General features: G+C 35.6%; 1 protein-coding gene across 1 annotated transcript in view; it reads left to right on the forward strand.

The window, feature by feature from the left end:
• Positions 1 to 26969, forward strand: part of CFAP47 (cilia and flagella associated protein 47) — a 478944-nt gene that overhangs the window by 188271 nt on the left and 263704 nt on the right. The window contains exons 33-36 of the mRNA XM_048213784.2: positions 7366 to 7558; positions 18441 to 18538; positions 18825 to 18941; positions 26089 to 26223. Of these exons, the coding sequence (XP_048069741.1) occupies positions 7366 to 7558; positions 18441 to 18538; positions 18825 to 18941; positions 26089 to 26223 (543 nt within the window). The remainder of the gene's footprint in view (positions 1 to 7365; positions 7559 to 18440; positions 18539 to 18824; positions 18942 to 26088; positions 26224 to 26969) is intronic.

Here is a 26969-nt window from a genome sequence, read left to right on the forward strand (position 1 = left end):
TTTAGACACGAGGAAACAAAGGTCCACAGGCATGCATACAGTCTTTCCAGATCACCTCATTTTAGCCATATAAAACCATCTGATGTAGATAAAGCTTATCTCTTCCTTGTTCTCTGGAGGGCCCAGAAGCCCAAGGCCCCCTTGCTGCTGTCTGGTAGCCTAAAGCCTCCACTGCAGCCAGCTACCCATCCTACCCTCTAGAGAGTTCCTTTTACTGCGTGATTCCTACTTACTCCTTCATTACTCTTCTTCTTCCATCAGCCTGCCCTGCCTTTTTTTGCCAGATGTCAAGGGAGAGAAATCCTGTTTTTTCTTGAGTAATTCCCTGAAGAATATCTGAGCATATTCATGGCTCTCAGCTGAACTTAGATTTCGGAAAAGATATTTTCTTTTCTTTCTTAACTCCAGGCTGTATCATCTATAATTTTGCCCACTGATAGGAGGAGCAACTCTAAGACAGAAGGGCAGCAAATGCCCTACTTAATGGACAAACTAGTCCTAATTTTGGTTTGTGGGCTTTATTCACTCACTCATTCATGTATTCATTCATGGATGCCTTGATGGATATGTTTATGTCATCTAATCTCTCTTTCCCAACCTATAAATCTATGAGTTTAAAAACCAAGTATTACTTGTAAACTCAGAATTTGATAGTGTGTCAGCAACATAGTATATGCCCAACAAATACTTGTTGAATAAATTTACTTAAGTATTATGGTGCAGGCACTGTACTAGGCTCTGGGGGTTTAAGAATAAACTTGATACAGTCTTTCTCTTCCAGGATTTTGTGTCCTGGAGTATATAAGTAACTATTCATATATAATTATAAGGAACTCTGACAAATGCTATGTTAAGGTAAGCCCAAAGAACTATGGGTGAGTGCACGTAGAGAGGAGCCTACCTTTCCTGTGCCTTGGGGAGGGTTTCTAGGAAGAAAATCAATTTAACATGACCCTGAGAAATAACCAAGTGTTTTCCAGGCAAGGTGAAGCAGTGGAGCATAGGTGAGAGAGAGAGAGAGAGAGTACAATTTGTGAGAAGGAGGTGGTAGATGAGTTTTACTGGGGAGCAAAATGGTGACATTTGCCTAGACAAAGGGAGTTCAATGTGGAAATGCCTGAGGTTTGATACAACATGTTATGGCTGGGGGTGGGAGGGGTGGACTGTGATCCCAGTCACAAATTATAGCACGGTTGACTTCAGAAGCCAAACCAAGGAATCTGGACTTTATGGATGTTAGCCCAGGGTCAGTACAGAGTTCCTGAAGGATTTTAAACATGAGGCTGACATAATCAGCTTTGCATCCTAGAGAAATGACTGTGGTACAATGTGTAAACTGTTTGGAGATGTATTTAAGTGCCTGGTGCTGGGAATACTGGTAGTAGTGGTAAAGATGAGAAAGGGGCAGTTTAGTTTTCCTAATTTTTCCTAAATATTAGGAATAGAATTCAGAAGTACTTGATGAATGGCTAGATCTCAGTGGGTGAAGGAGACAAAGAGGTAAAAGATAACAGTTGGTCTTGCTGGGGTGACTGAATGGAATTTGATCCCAGTCCCTGAAATAACAAGTCAAAGGATAATAATAGGCCTTTGTTGGGGGCAGAGGATGAGATAGGGCAAGAAAGGCATAATAAATTAACTTTGGTTATGCTGTATAATGGAGTCCTGTGTCATTACCAGGTGCGTATATCCTTAAGTTAGGAAAGAGATCTGGGTGGCAGCACGTTTGGGATTCTTCCCTGATTCCATGATAAAATCATAGGAGTAGGTAAGATTGCCCAGTTAGGTCATTTGCAGAGCTGTGTTCTCCAGGTATTGTGTCTAAAGCACGGGTAGCTCCAGGAGCTCTATTAAATCAGAAGTGGATTGGCAATTTCTCTTGTGAAAGCAAGCAATGTTGAGATGAGTTTCACAGGTTAAAAAAAGAAGATGGTGATTTTCACACAAATCCCTTTAGGTTTCCATTTTCTCATTCCTAGAGGTCATGTGTGCACCCCAGGACTGCCTTTGTCAGTTCTTCTTGGCTAATAGTTTGGGTAAAGGATGCGGCTTGTCTTGCCCAATTTGATTTTGTGTCATTTGGTTATTTTTGCTCGTTAAATTTTCATGTTTAATTGTTGCTATTTTCTTGCATTATATTCCCAATTCACAAAAATGTATTGATGGCTAAAAAATGGGTCATTGAAGTACAAGAGAGATGAAAGACAGTACCAAATGCTTAAATTCAGAATGCTGTTTTAAATGTAAATATAAATAAGGCTTTCATGTGGATATAAAGAATGAATCTGTACGTGCTGAAAGAAGTGAATGTGATACTTTTAGTGAAGAATCTAGACAAGAAAAAGGTGCTCAATAATAAATATCTGAATAATAAGTTTAGGTAAACTGTTCATTCATTTGTTCCCAGTGTACTCTCTGTCGTAAGGGTTTCTTTTTTAATAGTGGCACAATTGTGCCAAATATTTTGATATTTTTAAATGAAGAGCAGTGATCTTTCTGGTTAATTAAACACATTTTCCCCAAACCAGTTCAAAATCTCTCTGTTATAAAATTGGAGTATTTGCTGCTAAAGGTAGGCAAGGCACCAATTCTACTGAGGCATTATTTAGAATTTCATGCCTGTGTAGAAAACAAGCAAAGATGGAACAAGGGATCATATTTGGGAGCAACATTTATTTATTTTTATTTATTTTTAAAGATTATTTATTTTAGGGAGAGAGAGAGAGAGCAGGTGGAGGGGCAGAGGAAGAGGGAGAAACTCAAGCAGACTCCACACTGAGTGTGGAGCCTGATACGTGGCTCGATTTCACGACCCTGAGATCACAATTTGAGCCAAAACCAAGAGTCAGATGCTTAACCAACTATACCACCAAAGTGCCCCTGTGAGGAATTATTTATTTGATTTTATTTTATTTATTTATTTTTTAAAGATTTTATTTATTTACTTGACAGAGAGACAGCCAGCCAGATAGGGAACACAAGCAGGGGGAGTGGGAGAGGAAGAAGCAGGCTTCCAGCGGAGGAGCCTGATGTGGGGCTCGATCCCCTAACGCCAGGATCACGCCCTGAGCCGAAGGCAGACGCTTAACAACTGCACTACCCAGGTGCCCCCTGTGAGGAATATTTAAAATGAGTTTCAATAAAACATGATTGGAAAGAAAGTAAAATTTGTGAAATTCTTTTATTAAATGGCTTTGTAGGATGTCCCATAATGTCAGTGGCATGCAACATGGAAACAGTTATTCTCACATGTGATAGCAAATATTCCATGCTTTGGTTGGATGTAAGAGAATGTATGAACACATTTGCATGTGTGTGATAAATATATGTGAAAGAAAGAAATACATAATGATGTTTTATTCTCTTTATTAGTGAAAGCCCGTGCTCTTGGAGGAGTGAATCTTTGTCATTAATTTAAGATTAATTTGTAAGGTAACCTGGAGAAAATCAGTTGGTGGTAGATATTGATAGACAATTAGCCATTGGTCACAAGAAAGGGTGTGCAAATGATCCCTTATTCATAGGGAAATGTAGGTGATTAAAAATATACTTTTGTTGTGAATTCATTGTTAAATAGAAAAAATTGTAAATACTGTCAAAGTAAGTCTTCTCAGTTACCTAATTGCATCGTTATCTCTGTAAATTCAAGATCTTTATTTCCAGTTTCGAGATGTGCTGGTTATGAAGAGAAGGTCACTCTCACATGCGTTTTTCCAATAGGAGTGAGATGAAAAATATTATCTTCCTAGCACTGATGTTTTTCTGTATTTATCATTTTCATCATTTTAAGTGGCTAGCTCAAACGATCCATCAGGTAAAGCTTTCCGTGTCTTGGACAAATACCTATAGGATTTGAATATCATGATTTTTAATGTGGTACAAAACACTAAAGCATTAAAAGTTTGGCTTTTTCCCCAAGATTTGTTGGAAAAAATGTATTGAATTGTTGAATGGACAGATAAACTGAATATGATCATGTAGTTTCTGCACAGCTGAGTTGATAATTGGGAGCTGAAGTCCAGCCTACATGCTGCTCACTAAGACTATGGACGCTATTGGAAGCTGCATCTCAACAAATCAAGGGGGGGCTTTTACTTTAAGGGTACCATCAGGATAACAGTTTCTTAGAGAGTGTGCCACTTTCTAATTTGCACAAAGACACTGTATAGGTTTTTGAGCTCCTGACAATGGAAGCCAAAGAAACTTTTCCCAAAGATGAATGCCATTAAGGAGTAGAGTACTGTTATCTTTAATGTTATTTCCCAAGTTGAGTGTTTTTACCTTTGGCTTTTGAGTGTGATTTGCTCATCAACCAGCTTAGCATTTGGTTGGTATTTGAAAGTAGATGAAGTAAATTTTAATTAAAAAAAAAAAAAACTCTATAATTTCTGGCTTTGTGTTGGGCCTGACTATCCCTAATAATCAAATTGAGCATCTATTCTGTTAAATCTGTAACTGTGAAGTAGGCTTTTCTCATTTAGTAGAAATAGAGAGTAAGAAAAACAATTACTGAATATATAAAGTGATATAGAACTCAATACATTCATCATCTGGTTAAATGTAGATACCTTGATAAAGATGGTAATAATATCATTCATCTCACTGATATGAAGCTGTAATTATTCTCATTACTACTACTAACATAATGTTCTAAATATTGTGTTGAATCTTCATTTTTTAATCACAACAGTTGGTGGTCTTTGTGGTTTCTTAATGCATATTTAGTGGTCTCTGGGAGATAAAATTGGGAGAAACACACCTAAAAAGTTTAAAGAAAAAGTGGCATAGGTTAGAAATCCAATATTGAAGAAACCCATTATTTAAATAGGTAAGGGAAGAGAATCCTGCAAATGAGCTCGAAATAGGCAAAAAGATAGCAGTAACACTTTATGGTATCATGAACAAGGAGGTAAGAAAGCCTTTGAGGGAGGACGTGTTATCAGATGAAATTGAGAGTTTGCTTAAAATAATGTTTAAAAAGTCCCTGTTGTATTGGACAACAAAGTTGCCAAAGGCACTTTTAGGGTGTGGTGGTAGTGATGAATTGGGAAAAGGTTATTAGGTGGGCTTTGATTTGATGAGCAAAAGGATTAAAAATGGAGACAGTAGGGTAGAAAACTCTTTCATGAGTTATAACTGGTAGAAAGAACAGATAAAAGAATCAGGGGGAATCCAAGTTTAGGAGAGCTCTCTAAATGCTGAATGTAAGTGAGCGTGTTTTGATATTGTTGAAAAGGAACTGGTGAGAAGGGAGAAGTTAAAGATCCAAAAGCTAAAAAAGGCAACTGATGCAGGACTGTCCCAATGATGATGAGTAGGTTTGGTATCAAGTGCAAGGGAAGGGATAGCTCACCCGTTGTGGCTGAAGAGAAGGAAGAAAAGTGAGTGTGTAGACGCAAGAACTTTTGGACATGGGGTAGGACACTGCGTTGTTCTCATTTAGGATGTCATCCCTTTGCTCTTTGTAGTAGTGATGACGGATCTTCCGAGAATACCTACTGTATAGGCCGAGAAGGAAGGAGATCTGGTAAGAGACAATTAAGGAACCAGGAACCCCTATGGGTAATAGGGGTGAGAAGACAAGGGAAGGAGATCTCTGGGCCTGCAGGGCTTTAGCTTTAAATCAGGAACAGGTGCATCTCGGGTTTCCTGAAACCCCTCTAATGACTCCCTTGGATGATGTGTGCTGTGTCTTAGAGCTGTGGTCAGATTGCTGCTGTGCCTTTCACCACCAGGAAACTCCCCTGTAGATTCAGTCTCCTCTTGGAGCTTTCTCTCTCCCTTCTGTCTCAACTGAAGCTTGTGTCTTCACCCCCAGACCGCTTCCAGGTGGTTTTTTGGTAGGGGCTATTGATGAACAAGCTTGAATACTTCTTTTTAAATTTTCTTTCTCTATTCTGCTTTTTAAAAATTATTATTGTTTTTGTAATTCTTACTCTATGGACATAAATTATATTCTCTTTACAACAAATTTGTGATCTTGATAATATTTATACTTAAATGACTGTAAGAAAATTTGTTAGGGTGATAAACATTTATGGTGTGTTTGAACAATGTTTGTTATATTCTTCCACCTAATCTGATCAAAGGGAAGGTAAGCTTCTAAAAATTAAATCTTATCTGACTTTTTCTAATTCCTACTTAAGTTAATTGTGCCTTTTTGGGATACATTTTGAGTTAAGATTTACTAGACTAATTTATACACAGTTTAGAACATTCTGTAAGGTTGTAACAGATTAGTAAAATTAAAATTTCACCTCATCATGATCTGCATGTTATTTAGTTTTTTGATGGGGAAGTACATGACATTTTTTCATTGCTATTCCATTTATTCATTATGAAACCAATCATTACTTTTAAAATATTATTTCCTTTAAACATAGTCCAAAATTATAATTGCCATTTCCTGGTAGAATAACAGCTTGAATTTTAGATCAAGCAGAAACACTGACAAATGCAAGTATGGTATATCCTTGTTCTTAGAAACTTTGGAAAAAGGAGTTAACTTTGGTAGCATGTTTTAAATTGTTGTTCTGCCTTTTACGCTTGGCCTTTCTAAATATTTTGAAATTCAACCATTTAGGATTAAATAACTTTCTAAATATCCTTTAGCTAGGGATTGCCTTGTTTCACTGTCATGTCCCTATTTCCAAGCACAGTAACTGGCTTTGTATCATGCACTCAGTACATAATAACTGAATGAAGGAGTAGATATAGACCTTCTTATCTCTTTAACTAGAATGTAGTTTATGTTTGAAACAGTCGTATTACCTCGCTATCCAGTGCAGTGGTTACCACAGGCCTCTCTACAGGCCTATTTCTCCTCTAAATGGTGCTCAGACACTTGGAGTATTTTGTAGCTTTTAATAGTTCGTGTCTTTTTTTTCTTGTCATATGACTATTGTCTCTTGCTTTTCATTACTCTCCTATTTTTTCTATTACTCATCATTTGTTGTGATCTAAAAAACTAGATCTCTGAGTTAGAAAAATTTTCTATAAAATAAAACCAAATAGGCACTGACTTAAAGTGCACAAACAGGTTTTTATAAATTAAGTGGGAGAAAGTTAGCTTAGATTTTGAGACTTCACAGATTGTAGCTCAGAATATTTACATATGCCTTATGTGCTTGCTGGCCCACCTCCATGAGGATTTCCAACATAGCTGAGATTTGGATAGGCGAGTTGTTATTGCATGTACTCTGACTCTCATCTTTACTGTAGGGGGTCTTCTGATTTTTCTTTTTACTCTTGTATGGATGTAATTGACCAGAAAATACTGATGCCTTCCTTTATTTACTCTTCAAGTATTAATTTTTAATTTTGCCATTCAGGTCTAGTAAAGGTTCTCTCTTTTCCCAATTTCAGGTTCTGGTACTGTCCCGGGTTGTACCACATTGCGGCAGTAACCTGCCCCCCATACATGTGCAGAATTCACCAAAGGTCAATCCTTGTTTTTTATCCAGCAACATATATTCTGATTCTGAAAGGATTCTGCTTAGTTGGATGAACACAAATTATGAGAATGCCCGGCATATTATATGGAAAAACTGTCACCAAGGTGAGAATTGTTTTCTTTAAATAAGCTATTACTAATTTTACTGTGACATTGTAGAATTGGACTCAGAGTCCATGGATTCTAGACCTGACTCTTTTCTGCAAAAAGGATCACTTAACGTCTTCAAGATCAGTTTCCCTACATGTAAAATGGAAATAATAAAAGATGCTCCTTTAATGTATTTTGAAGAATAAGTGATAAAAAATATGTAGAGATGCTCTACAAAAGATAGTCTTATATCATCCTGGTATTTTCAGCTCTATGAAGTATTAAATTTAGGTGACATGCTTAAACCTTGTGTGTACATAGTTGATATCAAATAGAATTTGACTAGAAAACATCTTACATGTCATTGTGACAGCCATGCTGGAAATCACTCAGTGCAGTAATGCTTCATGAATTTTGGGGGACGTTGGTCAAATTAGGTCCAAATACTGCGACAAGTGGGTGTTCATAGAGAGACTTCCAGTGTTCAGGTGGTCACTCCCTGGTTCTGTTCTTGTGGAATGAGGCTCTATAAATTTCCACCCCTCGGAGCCTTCAGGTTTTTTTTGTTTTTTTGTTTTTTGTTTTTTTAATGTTCCAGTTTGCTAGTATAGTGTATTTTTTTTCCTCTATCATAAGCACTGATTGTAGTCAGATGGATGACGTGTGCGTGCTGCTTGTTTCTGTGGCTTCCATTTGCCCCCCCCCTTTTAAGTACATACACACCTCTTATGTTCAGAAGGGGTTGTGTTTAAATCAGTACATTTATTTTTTATACTGAACCCTCAGAGTTTAATCTAAACTTTAGAAGTAAGAAGAAGATTTAAGAGTGTGATTTAAAATGAGACTTGGAATTACAGTTGCTTTTAACTGGAAGGCGTCACTTCAACAAACATAGTGACAACAAGATTGAAACAGCTATATTGATATATTGGTATTAGGCAACAGTAAACAGAATATTTTAGTACCTTCTAATTGATGTGATGAAAATATCAAAATAATTTGACTTGAATCTGCAATTGAATAAGATTCATATTTTACAAAACTATATTTGGCCCTTTCAAAAATACAAAAAACAAAGTACAAATTCTTCGTTAGATTACTGAGGAGTAACACTTTAACCAAAGTAGTATAAAATGTGTACATATATTAGAAATTAGTACATTCATTTGTTGTAAAATTATTATGGTTCTATTTTTTACCAACAAAATGGTCTATGCAAGTTAATTTCAGAGAGTTTGCTGCATCTTTTAAAACACTACATTACAGGCACTGGGCTCTTTCCTTTAAAAAAAAAAACAGAACACTGAGTTTTATGCTTTTACAAAGCTTTTGCATTTTTCTCTGCTACCTTCTGCTTGGACTATTATTTTCTTGTTTATCTTCACGATTCCGTTTCTCACTTCATTCAAGTTCCTGCTCAAAAATCACTTTATCTGAGCTTTCCCAATACCCTCTAAAATAGTATATATTTCCATCTTTCTCTTTCTTGCTCTGTTCTCTTCAATAGCATTTTTCCAAAATTATATATTAAAATGGAGAGTCTGTTTCTTCCAGTAGAATGTGAGCTTCTTAAGGTGAACAGTCTTGTCTGTTTTGTTGCTTACTGGTGTGTTCTCAGACCTGAGAACAGTGCCTAGAAGATAACAGATTTCAAATATTGTTTGTGTATATAAGTGAGTGAATACTGAGACACATTCAGGTTTTATACATTTTTCTTCCCTATTCCAGATAATTGAATATATATTCGCTTGCCAGTTTTTACCTTCTGGTACAAATTATAAGAGTTGGGTTGAATGGTTGAGGTAGAAGGAGGCACGTTCCACATTGAATATGTACCTGAGTACAGGTTTGTGGACTATGGAGGTCTACGAGGAAAAGCTCTGTGAAAGATTTCACTTTGGTTGACTTGGACTGAGAAAAAGCCATACTCAGTTCCCCAGATTTTTGTCTGTCAACACTGATACTTACTCTACTTAGACTCACTCCATTGGTAAAATCTGACTGTCCTCACAGCTTGGTGCAGTGGTGTTCTGGAGGTTGGAAGGGTAGGGCTGCGCCCGAAACCTGTTGATTGAGAAACTCTTGAGGGTGAGACCTAGCAATCTGTGTTTGATTAAGCCCTCCATGTGATTCTGATGCACACTAAAGTATGAAACAACTAGGCTATAGTACCACAGAAAGTGGTTTCCTTAGTGCTTTTAAATTGTTCACAGAATGGTATTTGTTCACAATTGTATTTCTGGAAAAGCGCTCCTTACAATTCCTTTTGACGTAGTAATAGATGAAAGTTTCCCCATATTAATGTCAGACATCAAACCACAGGAAGATCAGGGAATACCAAGCAGGATAAACCCCCAAAAAACTTTATAGCTAGGGCTACTATATTCAAATTGCAGAAAATCAAATCTAAAGAAAGAATCTTGAAAGAAGCCAGAAGAGGAAAAAACGCCTTGCCGATAGAGGAGTTGAGGTAAGAATTACATCCAACTTCTCAGAAACCGTGTAGTCAGGAAGAGAGTAGAGTATTTAAAGTGTTAAGAGGAAAAAAAAAATACTAACCTAGAATTCTGTCCCCAAGAAATTGTCTTCCAGTAGTGAAGAAGAAAACATTGCAGAGAATAGACAGTGGACCTTGCTTATAAATTATTTAGGGTAAGCTGATCAGTTGGCAGCATGCAGAGTCATCTTTATGGACAATCTGTCCTTGATCAGCCTGATGGGGCAACAGATAAAGAATTTTTTAGTTGTTTATGGCTTTCCCAGAAACTCTTGTGGAGTTGAGCAGTGGTGTCAACACAATAGGTGTTGACCTCAGTCAGGACAGGTCTGACATATATTTCTCATTAGAATTTGTTTGTAATGATGTAGGAACTAGGGAGGATGTGACAAGTGAGGGAGCCTTCCTCTTTCAGGGAGAGTATGGAGTGGTAAAGTTGGAATCATTTGGTTCAGAGGCCTGGCCATACAGGGCTTTGACTATCAGGACAGTGTTTTAGGACTTCATTCTGTTGGCCCTGGAGAGTCATGGGAGATGGCCAAGGTAGTGACTGCTATGATAAAATGGGTATTTGGTCCGGTGGCCACAGCAAGTCCGTGGATTGAAGTATACTGAGGTCACATGCTTTTGATCAGCACACCCTGAATTTAGCATTGAGAGGAGACTGAGATTTCTTAACCCTTTCTATGAATTTGCTCGAGAATATGTGGTGCCAAGTAGTCCAAGTTTGGGAGTTTCCTTTCCTAATTACAGATAGTTGCTGAGAGGCCCTGTTAAAAAGCAAACAAACAAAAACAAAACAAGAATAAAAAAGTTACCCATCCTATGTTTGACAATTCATAACATGTGGTGATTTGTTCAAAGAGTTGTGGAAGTCAAAAAGCATTTTCCATGTAATAAGTGAACACCTGTTCCATGTAAGTAGGGGACCTTCGTCTGGCTTGCCAGGAGGTACATTTGCCCTTATACATTTATCCTCTTGTTCCTGCATGCTCTTGATATTGTATGTGCTTAAGCCCTTTATCATTAACACAACAGTTTATGTTTTTCACTGATGAACTTTTTTTTACACCTTAGTGACAGCTGCTTCTTCAGTAGATCACTCCAGTAGATCACACCTATGATAAAGTATCCTCTTTGTTATTCTTTTGGACTCTTGTCTTCAATTGCTGTATTTGATTGCTAATGGAAATTTTCTCATCCTATAATCACCTGGTGATTTTGAGAACAGCAACAGACCATTTTTGTGACATAAAGTTTAATTTCTGAGAGGACTAAGTACTTTCATTTGACTGCACTTCTAACAAAATCCCGGAATTGGAGCACTTTGAACTATCTGTTCAAAGGAGCTTTGTTCTACGAAATAATATCTATTATTTAACTGATGCTTATTTCAACATTTTTTTTTCATGAAGTAACAATTGTAATTCTTATGAATGGAAAATACTGTTTTATTCTAATTTTTTCTTTTTAGTGGAGCAGAGTCATAAATATGTTTGGCAAGATTTATCTTTTATGTACTGTCTAAAGGTGCCCTGATTTCATTTATCATGGGATAGTTTGTTAAAGTAAACAATATGCAATACACCTTTGGGAAATCATACTGGCCTTTTAATTCTATCTATTCTTAAAACTAACATAGTGTTGAGGTCTTAAATTTGTATGCATTGGTTGTTTCAGATGTATCTAATTTTCAACGTCATTAAGTAGTCATTATTTACAAAGAACTTTATATTTTTTCCAGAAGTTCCAAATTATCCCTTTAATGTTTAGCATTACATATTTATCAATGTTGCAAGATTAAAATGCACGTAGATAATAGAAATGGTATAATCTGATATTTTAATGTTGCATTTAGAATGTTTTATATTGGGAATGTGACTGTCAGTCAATATGTAGAAGTCATGATTAGTGTGAAGCTCAACACTAAATTCAGAGAAGTGCTAGGCAGTCATAAACACGTGAGAACAGAAAGTTAAACCATTTCTAATGGATTAGCAGTGTGGTTCAATAAATCAGGGCGAACCAAGGCAATAGCCATGTGTCCTGCAAAATGGAGGATGTAAAAATTCACCCACAACCAGACCACATTCTTTCTCTGTCTTTCATATTCATACCTACTCAGTGTCAGTGCCTTTTAGCCAGAGACCACTGGGAACACATGTATAGCTGAACAAATTCTTTTCAATGCTCATTGCAATGAGGGAGACCACACATTATGGAGAATCATGGAGTGTCTCACAGTAAAGGATATTATAGAAGACATTATAGGATTTGTGCATTGGCTCAGTAAATTGGGGACAGGTTCAAGGAAACAGGGATTCACCTTGATTGTATGCTATCAGGGGCAGTGGTAATTCTATGAGTAACTTAATAAATCTTATTTAGAGGGAAGAAGACTATAATTGAGGCTAATTCTTTAATTGGTAGAGAAGCAGTGATCACTTCCATTAGCTAGGAGAGGGGGATGTTTGGTGTTGTCAACCATAAAAATAAAATAATTATTATATTAGGGACATGAGTTTATTCGGAAATAGCAGAGGAATGGCAATTCTGGACATTCAAACTATGGCAAACCATAGGCAAGTATGAAGAGACAGATTTAGGAGGAAATTGAGGAGGACTGTTTTGAACAGAAGTTCATTGGAGAGGAACAAGAGTTTGAGGATGTGGTGGCTTCTCATTGGTTACAGGTGCATTATTAATAGCTGGGGCAGGGAGGGGTCATCCTTCTTTTTTCTTAAGAGCAAGAGATAAAATGCTTCCTTTTTCCTGCTTATTATGCAGGCTGCAGTGAGTGGTAACATACATACATCAGGGCTTCCCCAGCTCAATTTTAAATGAGGTTTCCTCTACTCATTTTCACAGTATTTTGTAGTATGCCAATTAAAGCACTAAGAATTTTACATGTAACGGTTTGTTTAATACTCAAAACAGGCAACATGATCAGGTAACTGTTACCATTATTAACAGGAAAACTAAAGTAGAGAGGTTAATTTATGTTCCTAGGAAAGTATGTGGCTGGGTTTTGAGTCCAAGCAGTTTGACCTGCAAGGCTCAAGGATCATTGTGTGATGCTGCTCTTTCAAAATGTAAATTCTTCTTTAGCTTAGATCTGTGCGGTTCTTGCAAATTCATTCCTAATGTCCAGAGAGATGTCTCATTTCCGTTTTCATCCACACAAGTGGGTTTTCAAATCTGGATGCCCTTTTGTAATCACCTGGGAAATTAAAAAAATAAAAACAGTTGCCCCACCCCAGGCCAACTGAATGTGAATCTGTGGGGGTATTGCCTGTACGTGTGCAGCTTTTAAAAGCTTTCTAGGTGGCTCTGCTGCCCAGGGAAGATTAAAAACTCTAATATGTGCAAATTGAAAACTAGGGAATAAGATTAAATAGTGCAGAGGTACCTTATAACAAATATTTGATCACCACAAGAAATAATATTTTCTAAAACATATCTCAAATTTAAAAGAAGAAACTTAGGAATAACATTATGAATTCTGAGGGGTTTTTATTTTGTTTTGTTGCTATGTGTTATGATTTCACATAGCATTGATAACCATTGCTGTGACAGGTAAGAATTCTTCCTCTCATTTCCTCTCTCATTTCTGCCTGAATGTATCATTTTGTTATGTTCATTATGCCTATTTTGTCAGTATTTATAACACTTATATTCTATTCTGTCAGTATTTGGTTATGTATCATTTTACCTGGATTCTCCATTTTTATTTATTTTTTGATTCAACTATTGGGTGGCTGGATTTCATAATTATTTTATTTTTCTAAGAAAACCCTTTCCAAGGGTCTCTAGTCTCTGAGTTCTGTTTGTAAATATGGTCTTTTCTTTTCTTTCTTTCTTTTTTTTTTTCAATGTGTGAATGGCATCTTGACTGGAAATAAAATTTGGGTCACCCTTTATTTTTCTCTAAACTCTGTGGACAGTATTCCATTGTGTTATGTCGATCAGGTGGCTTGGAAAATTGTGGATCAAGCTGATAACATCTCCGCATAAGTGATTCTCATTGTTTGGCTCTAAACTTTTTTATAGTCACTAAGTGGGTGGCGTGTACAAGAGTGTGAAACCTGTTCTAAAACATTTCTTTCGTAAATTTGGCATAGGAGCTATTTTTTGTATTCCTTTTGGAGTCAAAGATATTGGTTGAAACTGAGTCCCGAAGAGGCTTTTTCTTTTTTTTTTTTTCTTCCAAAGAAAAAGGTAGAATTTAATCTTTATTTACAAAACATTACAAGTTATGAGTTTTTTTGTTTTGTTATGTTCTGTTTTATTTTTAAAGAAAGGGTGAAAAAATAAAAGGATGGAATGAAGAGGTTTTTTTTCTAACCTTTATTAACATGGATGATCTTTTATTATACCTGATCTTTTTCATAGTTAAACAGAAGAATACATTCAGCATTTCATCACTAATTATTATATTTACTATACGATTACTTTGTAGATTATGTTCTGGAATTTATATCTTTTCAGTTTTCCAGGAAGTTTCATAATGAATACTGTTTATATATATTATATATACTTGACCCTTGAACAACATGGTTTTTTTGAACTGCGCAGGTCCACTCATATGTGGATTGATTTTTGAATAGTACAGTACTGTAAGTGTATTTTCTCTTCCTTGTGATTTTCTTAATAACATTTTCTATTCTTTAGCTTACTTTATTGTAAGAATACAATATATAATATGTATAACATCCATAAATATGTGTTAATTGACTGGTTATGTTTTCAGTAAGGCTTCTGGTCAACAGCAGGCTATTAGTAGTTAAGTTTTGGAGGAGTCAGAAGTTATACACCAATTTTTCAGTGTGCAGGAGTTGGTGCCCCAAACCCCATGTTGTTGAAGGGTCAAGTATATATGTCTATATCTCTCTTACTATTTATCGCTCTCTCTCTACCTATCTTACTATAGTTATTAAATTGATTTTTAAATGTAAACTAACCTTGCATTCCTGGCACAAATTTAATTTTGCCATGGTAGCTAATCTTTTTTTAATACCTTGCTAGATTAGTTTACTAGTATTCTAATTTTTTGCTTTAGTTTATATGAGTGATGATTTGTAATTATTCTCTGTACTTTTTAGTTTTTTATTATAATTTTATGCAAATCTCAACAATTACTTGTAAAATATTTCCTCTTTGTAGGCTTTGAAAGAGTTTCTAGAAGTGGAATTGCTTGTTTCTTAAATTTTGTAGAATTTACTATTAAGAGTATCTGGACCTATTATTTCTTTAGTGGGATGGTTTTAAATAATCTAATTTTATAATTGTTATAGGATTATTCTTTTTTTTTCCCCCTTCACCTCCCCATTCTTATTTTCTATTTCCCATTGAGTGAGATTTTATAACACATGAAATTAATGAATTTCGTCTACATTTTGAAAATATTAGCATAATATTATTCATTAGTTTATTATATCTGTTCTCTCATATGTAACTGCTGTGATTATTTTCTTTTGATTTCTTATACTTCTTGTTTTTTAGATCAGTCTTCATCCATAGTGACTAATCATCTTAGTACACAAGATTCTTTATTTTCTTTCTAGTTTAATGATGTACTTATATGGAAGTTCTACCAAATATTATATACATTACCTTAATGTCATGTGGCTAATCTTCTAATTATTATATTTGGCTGAGATCATAATTATTTAGAGTTCACATATCTTCATAATTTAACTACCTTCAGAAACAAGATGATTTCTGCATTAAAGTGTATATTTGCATTTCCAAACTACTTTAAAATAATTAAAATGTACTACATTATCTGTTTTGAATGTCGGCACAAAAATCCTCAAAATTCTAGCAAACAGAATCCAGCAACATTTTAAGAGGATTAAACAAAATTACTAGGTGAGATTTATCCCAGGAGTGTAAGATTGGTTTAACATAGGAATTCTGGGGTGCCTGCGTGGCTCAGTTGGTTAAGCCTCCAACTGTTGGCTTTGGCTCAGGTCATGATCTCAGGGTCTTGAGATCAAGCCCTGCATTGGGCTCAAAACTCAGCGGGGATTCTGCTGGAGATTCTCTCCCTCTCCTTCTGCCCCTTACCCTGCTCTCTCTCTCTCTCTCAAATAAATAAATCTCTGAGAAATAGTAGGAATTCCAATCAATGCAATACTCCATATTAATAGAATATAAAGGGAAATAAAGGAGACCATTTCAAAGGACACAGAAACAATGAAAATATATATCTAGCAAGAGACTTATACCAAGAATATATGCAAACACAACTCCACAATAAAACAACAAATAATGCAAGTAAAAAGGAAAAAAAAGATCTAAGCAAATGGTTAATGAGCACATGAAGAGACTCAACATAGTATTAGTCATTAGGTAAATGCAAAACAAAAGCACAGTGAACTAGCACTTGACACCAACTTGGATGACTAAAATTTAAAAAAGGAAAGAAATACTCTAACAACTATTGGGAAAGATTTGTAGAAATTGGAACCTTATACATTGCTAGAGATCTTGTAAATGGTACGACCACTTTGGAAAGCAGCTTAATGTTAAACAGTTTAACATCTCTCAAAATGTTAAAAAATAGGTTAACGGTATGATTCAGCAATTCTACTCATTGGTTTATACTCAAAATATTTGAAAATACATATATTCTCACAAAAATTCTTAAATAAATGTTAAAAGTGACATTATTCATAATAGCCAAGATGTGGAAGCAACCCAAATGCCAATAAACTGATGAATAGATAAACAAAATGTGGTATATATAGTCACAAAATGGAATGTTACTCAGCTATAGAAGGAAGTGAAGCACTGATACATGCTGTAGCATGGATGAACCTTGAAAACATTATGTTAAATAAAAGAAGCCATAATACGAAAGGGCACATATTTTAATTCCATGTCTGTGACATGTTTAGAATAGGCAAGTCCATAGTGACTGAAAGCAGATTAGTTTTTTTTTTCCAGTGGATGAGAGAAGAGGGAAATGGGGAATGACTGCTAGTGGGTATGGGGTTTCTTTATGTGTTGATAAAAAATACTTTAAAATTAAGTAGTGGTGATGATCACATAGCTTGGTAAACATATTAAATAATAATGGACAGTTGAATTGGATAAAATTTATGTTATATGAGTTATATATCAGTAAAGCTGTTATAGAAATGTACTGTTTTAATCACCTAAAATATTTAAATAATTATTATGATATTCATAAAATAATATGTGCACTTACTCCTTTATTGCATAAAATGATTTGGTTTTATGTTTAGCAGTCATATCTTCAATTCTTAACACTGTTTAGGACTATTTTAATATTTCTGAATATTTGAGGTAATATAATATCCAAATAGGTAAAAATATAACTTCTAAATTAAAATTTTAAAAAATTTGTAGAACATCATTTGAAATTTGTTTCTTGACAAATGAGGACTAGATTAGCTTGATCTTTCTGTCTCTAAAAACAACCCTAGACCGACCCTTCTCAGATGGTAATATGAATATAAATCACCTGGAGATCTTGTTAAACTTTTTATGTTTCAGTAGGTTTTAAGTGGGGCCTGAAATTCTGTGTTCGTAACATGCTTCCAGTTGATAAAGGTGCTGCTGATTCACTTAGCACACTTTGGGTAGCAAAATCTTGGAGTATAGAAGAGAGTAGCCTAGATCAAAGGAATTAACAAAATAGCAGAGAAAATCCTTGATGTACCTACGGCTGTGGTAAACTGTGGTGGGGACTTGGCCCCTGGACTTCTGTTTGTTGGGAGTTATTTGATTACTGATTCAATTTCTTTGCTGGTTATCAGTCTGTTCAAGTTTTCTATTTTTTCCTGATTGATTTTTGGTGATTTATAGGTTTCTGGGACTTTATCCATTTCTTCTAGGTTGTCCAATATGTTGGCATATAGTTTTACATAGTATTCCCTTATGATTATTTGGAGGTTTAAATTTTGTTTTTATTTCCATAATAATATGCTTTTCTTTTCCAAGCAAAGACAAATGTTTTTGACTATTGCTCAAATTCTGTAAGACATCCTTTCTCCTTTTTTTTTCATTTTTCTCATTGTCCTTTATTAATCAATCCATTTTCCTTTTGAAGGAATAGAAAATTCCAGATCATTTCTTCATTCTTTTGTGTGTCACTTTGGAAGAAAACCTATCACGAATCAGTGATTCGTCGAAAACCAGGGAAATAAAGCCAGGCACATGTTCTGTTTTTCTTTATGTTTGAACTGGGCAATAAATGTCTCCACAATGAGAATGATTTTGAAAACATTTTTCTCTACAATATCTGCCAATTTTAAATACATTCTGTATTATATAGTGACAATATCAGAATGAATATATTCAGACAGATACCATAAGGTATCGTTTTTAGAAAAATAAAACTAATGTTATATTTACTCTCTTTCGGAACAGGAGTTATTCCCTCTGAGAGATGGATAGTAAATTTTGACAAAGACCTTTTGGATGGTCTTGTTTTTGCAACACAGTTGGGAGCCTATTGTCCGTTTTTGGTAAGAGTCTTTTTTTTATGAGGAATGGTCTTCTATTATTTGAAAGAACTTAGTAATTAAAATTCAGAGTATTTTTTATAAACCAACACTTTTTAGTGTTTTAATTTAAATCAGACCTGAATCCGAATGGCCCACATTCCGTTTTTGTTTATTCTGGTATTTTGGTTGTAATAATCTACTACTGACATATGTTAATACTTAAATGATTCTTTGCTGAACTAAAGAGAACAGTTAAAAAGCAGATTTTTATTCCATTACTAAAAGATTTGATTCTTGTCTTTTCCAGATTGAGTCTCATTTTGAAAAAATGTACACACAACCAAAACGTTCTGAACATTATCTGCACAATTGCCTGATTATTGTGAACGTACTTCGTGAAATTGGCTTTGACATGGACATACAGGTGGGTGGCTATATATCACATATTCCATAAATATGAATTTCTTCTTTTTGTATTTTTTCCAGCTTCATTAGGTGTGATTGGCAAATAAAAATTGTATATAGTTTGTAAAATATGAATTTTGTAGGTATACAATGTGATGATTGTACATATACAATGTGAAATGATTACGACAATCAAGCTAATTAACACATCCATCACCTCACATAGTTACCACTGTGTGTGTGTGTGTGTGTATGTGTGTGTATCTGTGTATGTGTATTGTGTTCTGTGTATTGATGTTGTGTCCTGCCACGTTGCTTAATTGCTGTATGAGTTCTAGCAATTTTGGGCTGGAGTCTTTGGGTTTTCCACATAAAGTATCATGTCATCTGCGAAGAGAGAGAGTTTGACTTCTTCTTTGCCAATTTGAATACCTTTTGTTTCTTTTTATTGTCTGACTGCTGAGGCTAGGACTTCTAGTACTATATTGAACAATAGTGATGAGAGTGAGCAACCCTGTCGTGTCCTGACCTTAAGGGATAAGCTTTCAGTTTTTCCCCATTGAGAATGAGATTCACTGTATGCCACATTTGCTTTATCCATTCATCCATTGACAGACAGGTTGTTCCATATCTTTGATATTGTGAATAATGCTGCAGTTGAACATGGAAGTGCAGATATCTCTCAGATGCTGGTTTCTTTTCCTTTGGATATATACCCAGAAGTAGGGATGCTGGACCATTTGGTAGTTCTGTTTTTAATTTTTTAGAGGACGCCCATACTGTTTTCCATAATGGCTATAACAAGGCTCATTTCCACCAACAGCATACAGAAATTCCCCTTTCTCTACATCCTTGCCCACACTTTATCTCTCCTCTTTTTAATAATAGTTATTCTACCAGGTGTGAGGTAATATCTCATTGTGGTTTTGATTTACATTTCCCTCATGGTTAGTGATACTGAACATCTTTTCATGTACCTGTTGGCCATTTGTATGTCTTCTTTGTAAAAATGTTAGTTGACCCCTTTTAATATTCTTTTGTTCATTTATTTTAAATCTAAATTGAAGCAGTCTTTTTGTAGGGTACTGCTAAAATGTGGAATTTGAAATATCACTTCATAGAAATCTACTGGATATTTTGAATTATATATAATTATGTATATCCAATTGTGCATGATAAGAAAGTAGTTTTAGTGATTTGTCCAGCTTTCTTAAACCCTAAGAATGAAGCTTGAGTGATTTAGTAGCACTCCCCAGGCTCTAAGAATGAATTAAAGGAGCAGAGTTGTTTGAATATAGATGTATCATCATTTTTTAGTTTAGTAGCTAAAAAGACAATTTTTCATTTTTGTTTTAAAATAAATATTCATGTAGAGATCAGAACAGCAATATACATTTTTACATTTGTATCTCCACATTATAAGTCCATCTCGCCTTTCACTTCAAGTACTCAATAGCAATAATCAAGCACATAATATGCTTACTATTTTTTGAGCCCTTTTTTAGAATAATGAAATAGTGCAATATATGATTTCTTAGGGTGCCCGGGTGGTGCAGTTGGTTGAGTGTCCCACTTGCTTTCAGCTCAGATCGTGATCCATGTGGTGAGATCGAGCCCCACATCGGGCTCTATGCTCAGCGTGGAGTCTGCTTAAGTTTCTCTCTCCCTCCTCCTTTGTCCCTCCCTTCCTCCACCCAACTCTTGGTCACTCTCCCTCTCTCTCTCAAATAAATAATCTTTAAAATAAAATGATTTCTTACTTTGAAGAATATATAAAATCATTGAATTATTAAGATATATGCATGTTCAATGATTACTAACATTCTACTCATGTAGTTGTCAGTGTATGCAAAAAACAAAGTATAGAATTCATATAAGGGAAGAGCTCAATATGATCTAGACTGATCCATCAAAGACTTTGTAGAGAATGCAGGACTTATTTGGCGTCTCGAAGGGTGGATTGGGTTTGGATTGGTAGTGGTAAGAGAGGAAGGCATTCACTCAGAGGAAATGGCATAAACAGAATGTTGAATGGAATACATGACATACAGTAAGGAAATTCTGTGAATGTGTTGCCTTAGTTGAATTTTGGAATTAGAAAAATTGATATAGGTATATATTGGGATATTGGATATCAACATAAAAAGTCAGAAATTTGCTGTGTCGGTATTATGGGAATAATGGCATTTGTTCTTAGAATTATGATGGCAATGGACTCACCAGAAAGGGACTGCAGACAGGGAACACAGACCAATCAAAATATAATTTCGTTGGTCAAGGAGGAAAGTATTTACTCATGTCATTTGAATGGGAATTTAAAATAATAAATTGATACAGGAGACATTTGAGGTTTGCTGGACCTTGTGAACAGTCACAAAAGAAGGACACAGGAGAAAGCCATTTCAACTTACCCTGAGTTTTCTGTTCCATGACACGAGAGACATTGATGATGCCAGTGCCCACACATGGCTTGGTATAAAGTTGTTCCTCATACCTGCTGGAAAAATGACACTTCATAATGGCTTGCTTTCTCCTTGTATGCAAGTCACTTGCATGTTAAAGTCACTTAGTTTCACGTCTGACATTTACATTCTTTTATATTGTTATAGTTGTAACGAGAAACTGTATTCTAGGATTTTGGCCAGAAGTTTCTTTTATAAGAGAGTTTTAAAGATAAACTTCCATGGAAGACTTTGGTTTGGAAGAATAAAAATACTACAATTCTCGTCAGTTCAACAAACTGAATATCCTCCATAAAAGACACTGGATAGACCTGTAAGGGGTACAGATATGCTTAAACCACAATCATGCCTTCAAAGATGTTATTAATAGTGACAGGTATACGAAAAAGAGCTGATGCAAAGCAGATAGTGAATGCCACAGTATACATAGAAGCAGTGTGCTGTGGGAATCAGAAGGGACACAAATCATTCTGGTAAGGGAACCAAGATGTTACATGGAACATTTGGTGTTCAAGGTGGCCCTTGAGAATTTGGTCAGGGTTCATAAGAAACTCAAAATATTTTTGTTTCGAAAATAGAAATCATTATACATTGTGATTCTCTCCTTTGCTTTTTTATTTTCTTAGATATGTTGACTCAATTTTTTTTATAGTATAGCCAAAAAATATTTTAAAATGTATCTAATACATAAAAAATGTAGAGAAGGTGTCTAAGATTTGATGAATGAAGGAACTGACAGTTAACTTATAATTACCAAGCTTTTACTGACCAGTTCCAATTCCTTAACTTTTTTTTTTTTTATCAACCTGGATTTACCAACCACATTAAATGGCAAAGTTCAAAAATATTAAATTAACTTAGCCACAGTGAATTAATGCTGATGCTTAGCACCGGTTCACATTTAAAACCAATATTTTCACCACTGGACATATTTATTAATGTTTAAGTTTTTTATTTATTACATTCTTCTTTGCAACTGTGGAATCAGCTAGCTATGTTTCTGTGCCTATATTCTGTTCTGTTGTGGAATCGGGCCATCTGAAGTATAACACTTGTTTACATATTCTCCCTTTTGTGACATACTTCATATTTAAAACAAAAATATGATGGGAATTATTTGGGCTCAGTATAGAATGTATTTTTATTCTCTCATGTAAAGAAATGTATATAAAAATAAATACGACATTCGTAGAGGTTGTACTATACCTAATTCACTGAGTAGTGTTGGGAGCCAAGGTTCAATAGATAATCTGACTTTTCTCTTAAAATTTTTGTCTTTGGGGCTCCTGGGTGGCTCAGTTTGTTTAGCATCTTACTCACATCATGATCTCAGGGTTGTGGGATCTAGCCCTGTGTTGGCCTCAAGCACTGGGCATGGAGCCTGCTTGAGATTCTCTCTCTCCTCCTGCCCCCCTCCTCTCTCTCTTGCTCTCTCTCTCTCTCTCAAAAAAAAAAAAATGTTTTTATCAAGTTTGATGCTTTTAGCATTAACTAACAGAATTCACATGTGAAAGTGCTTTAAAAGTAAACAAATTCAATATTTTACATTAGACAAAGTCAAGCATTAGGAAGACTATAAGCGTAGTCAGTCAGCTGCTCAACAAAGTTATTAGAGATTCACTTTTGCTCAGCCCTTCTCAGCCTGCTGGCTTTATTTTAGGCATGTGCACTAATAACCACAAAGTTTCTACTGAAATTCTCATGTAGCATCTTTATACAGTTACTCTTGAGGCTGGTTGAGTAGCCCCTCATCTTGCAGTTCTCTTTTTCCATAAGGTAAACCTTTTCCAGTGGTTCACAGCATATTTTTCATTACATGTCATTGACCATAATTACATTCCATGCTTGTAACTGAACCAGTGTTTGATAAAAGTAATGAAACAGCCACAAAAATTGGGATTCTTAGGGAAGAAGAAAGGAGAAAATTGCTTTGGGGAAGGTAATCAGCAATGTTCTCTGTAGAATTACAGTATGTCAATGGGTACTGCTAGTTATGTTTGGTGTCCAGTAGGAAAGCTGGTGATATCCTGAAGTTGTAGCAAATTAAATCCTCTGTGAAAGTCGATATTATTTCACCTCTCCTTGTTATTGATGAAAAAACTGAGGCCTTGGGAAGCCAATTGATTTAGTCAAGATCGTGGCAGGGCTTGAATTTGGTTTACCAGGTTTCTACTCCAGCATTTTTCTCTATTATGACCTTTTTTTTAATTCTTTGTCTTTTATTAGGCTAGTTGGAAAATACTATCCTTGTGGGGAAAAATAGACCAATAATTAGTTGAAGTTCTTCTAGGCTAAACCTATATAGAGAGGGTAATGATGATGTCTTTGAAAGATACTTCACATGAAAGTTTTATTTTAAACAAAATAATAAAAATAAACCTATGTTAACATTTGGATTTTTAAGCCAAGGATTGACTAAAGCGTAATTGCTTTAAGTTATTTTCATTGAAATTTATTATAAGGAAAGGTAAGGATGCTCTTCTCTCTGGGTTTTTTTTTTCAGTCTAATATCTTAATAATCAAATGCATTTTTCCCATTAAGATAAACATATTTTTTAAAAATTTCCAAACTATTGCATTTTCATCCCATTATGTATTTTTCAATGATGAGTGTTGGGACTAATTCTATATTGTTACCTATATATTTTATGCTGCAGTCACTAAAAAAAGTGTTCAAAAGGCTTTTATTGACCTTAGACTTGAGCCTAGAGTGTTCTCCCACTAGTCTTACCCTTTCCGCAACAAACACGTTTCCATCACCTTAGACAGCCTTCTTTAAAAAAAAAAAAAAAAAAATTTATTTATTTGAGAGAGAGAGTGCGCAGAGGTGGGGAGGGACAGAGAGAGGGGGAGAAAGAGAATCTCCAGCAGAGCCCTCACTGAGTGTGGAACCCGACTTGGGGCTCAATCTCACAACCTTGGGATCATGACCTAAGCCGAAATCAAAAGGCAGACACTTAACTGACAGCCACCCAGGCGCCCCACAGCCCTCTTCGAATCACACTCATAGGCAGGACCATCCCAAAGGGCCCAGTAGAGCTATATTCTTCACTTTGTGGGAATTAAACTCTGTATTTATTTTTTTAGTTTGTTCTTATCTTAAATAATTTTCCTTCATGTGTTGACTTACACTGTCTTTCACATAGAAATGTACGACCATAGAATTCTTATGAGAAAGTTTGGAGTCTTGGTGTATTTCTCAGTTTTCCTCAAATTGTACTCACTAGCAGCTTTCTACCCTGCCAAGACAGCCCAACTCCCTTATTTTTTTTACTAAAAATCTCCTCCCCAGGCACCTTTATTGGTTAGTCTTACCGCTTATTGACAGAACATGGAAGAGCAAACTCTTCTCTTCTTCCAAAGAAAGAAAAGAATGTATTTGGGAATGTGAACTAGCAGATGATCAGAGGAGCTGTTTTTATTTGATGGTAACTGCTGCTGAACTTCAGAGGCAGCTGTGTTAGGTCCGCATAATGCATTAGGTCTCCTTGGCTCCCACACTATTTGCACTTCCAAGCCAGGCCTCCATCATTTTCAGTTACTAACTTGAATGTGAGCCATTAAGTCATAGGTAATTCTTCACTTTATGGAAGTGTGGAGGGCTCCCTGTTCATTGATAATGACAGAGCTGCTTATCTATCAGTGCTGTTTTGTCTTTGAATCCTTGCCTTAGACCATTCTCAATACTTCTTTGCTATGAGTAACTCTCCCCTACTACCTTCACATTTTTCCATGACATCATAGGTAGTACATGAACTGATACAAGGAATCCTTCCTCCTACTCCTGATTCTACTTTTTGTATTCAATGTACATTCAAGCTATGGTGATTGTCCCTTCTATTATTCCTTTGCAATTCTGGCTTTTATCTCAAATCTTTTCCATCAACCATCACTAATATATCTTGGTTATCAGTGTGATTACATTTTCTGACTTATTATAGTTTGTGTGTTCTGGGAAAAGTACTCCCTAACCACCCCCCTGCCTGATCTGCCTGAATTGTTGCTTTTGTGTTATTCCTTGTTTGGAAATCAAAGCCCTCACCCTGGCATCCACACCTTCCACAGTGTGGCCTTGGCACTCCTTAGTCTTTTCACACAGTGTTTGTCCCTTCTTACCTTACACATGATTCAAACTGTACTTCTTTAACAGACAAACACTGTACTTCTCTATATCCTTGCACTGTAGTTCATTGCCTTTCTGATGGAATACATCCTTTTCTGCCCCCAAACACAATCTGTTGGAGACCCAAGCATTCTTCAAGGCTGTCTCATGTCCTGCCTTCTCCCTTGAGTTTTTGCTTGAAATTCTTGCCTTCTTTTACTTTGGTTGTTTGTTTACTTCTCTGTTTTCTTTTACTGCTATTTATGGTACTCTAAATCAGGGGTGGTGTCTTAGTCACATGAGTCAGTATTTCTAGTGTATAATATTTTTATGACCTCTGACTAGCTTTGGTGGAAGGCTTTGAGGCTGTGCAGTCACTGTTATAGTGAGAGCACACCTAATTCATCTTTTAACACTTAGGTCAAGCTCTTCTCATTGACAGTAATACTCTGTTTACTCTGTTTACAATTCAGTGTCAATGTCAATTAGTAACATTTTAAAAGGTTTTAATGTAATTCAGTAACTGATGTACTATGCTTTAGCTCTTTTTATATATTGTACATGTATATACTCTAATTTATATTTATTTTCGCTGAAACTAGGCCACGGATATCTGTGACCCTAATCCAATCCTGATGCTCATGCTTTGTGTCTACATGTATGAAAGGCTCCCTACATATCTCCCCAAAAAGGTGGTGCCCTTTCATTGTACTCTACATGACACTGTGCTGAGACAGGTAAGGATATATTGGGGCCAAAATATGTGGCGTTAAACACTTCACAGGGGTTTTACTTATTTCTTTTCCAACCCAAAATTAACAGAAGTATCAATATGATATATTGAACCTTAGCAGTTTATAGCAACAATGTCCACAATAGCCAAACTATGGAAAGAGCCCAGATGTCCATCAACAGATGAACAGATAGAGACGATGTGGTGTATACACACACACACACACACACACACACACACACACAATGCAATACTACTCAGCCATCAAAAAATGAAATCTTGCCATTTGCAATGACGTGGATGTAACTAGAGGGTATTATGCTAAGCGAAATAAGTCAGTCAGAGAAAGATAATTATCATATGATCTCACTCATATGTGGAATTTAAGAAACAAAACAGGATCAAGGGGAAGAGAGGGAAAAATAAAATAAGATGAAATCAGAGAGAGAGAGAAACCATAAGAGACTCTTAATCATAGGAAACAAACTGAGGGTTGCTGGAGGGTAGAGGGATGGGGGTAGGGGGTAACTGGGTGATAGACATTAAGGAGGGCATGTGATGTAATGGGCACTGGGTATTATATAAGACTGATGAATCCCTGAACTCTACCTCTGAAACTAATAATACATTATATGTTAATTAATTGATTTAAATTAAAAAAAAAACTACACAAGAAGGGAGGGGCCAGGCAGAAAATGAATGTTTTGATACTTTATTTTAGCGCCTAGAAAGATGTTTTCTGTCTTGAGG

Source organism: Ursus arctos, chromosome X (assembly GCF_023065955.2).
Source record: "Ursus arctos isolate Adak ecotype North America chromosome X, UrsArc2.0, whole genome shotgun sequence".
NCBI classification, from domain to species: domain Eukaryota; kingdom Metazoa; phylum Chordata; class Mammalia; order Carnivora; family Ursidae; genus Ursus; species Ursus arctos.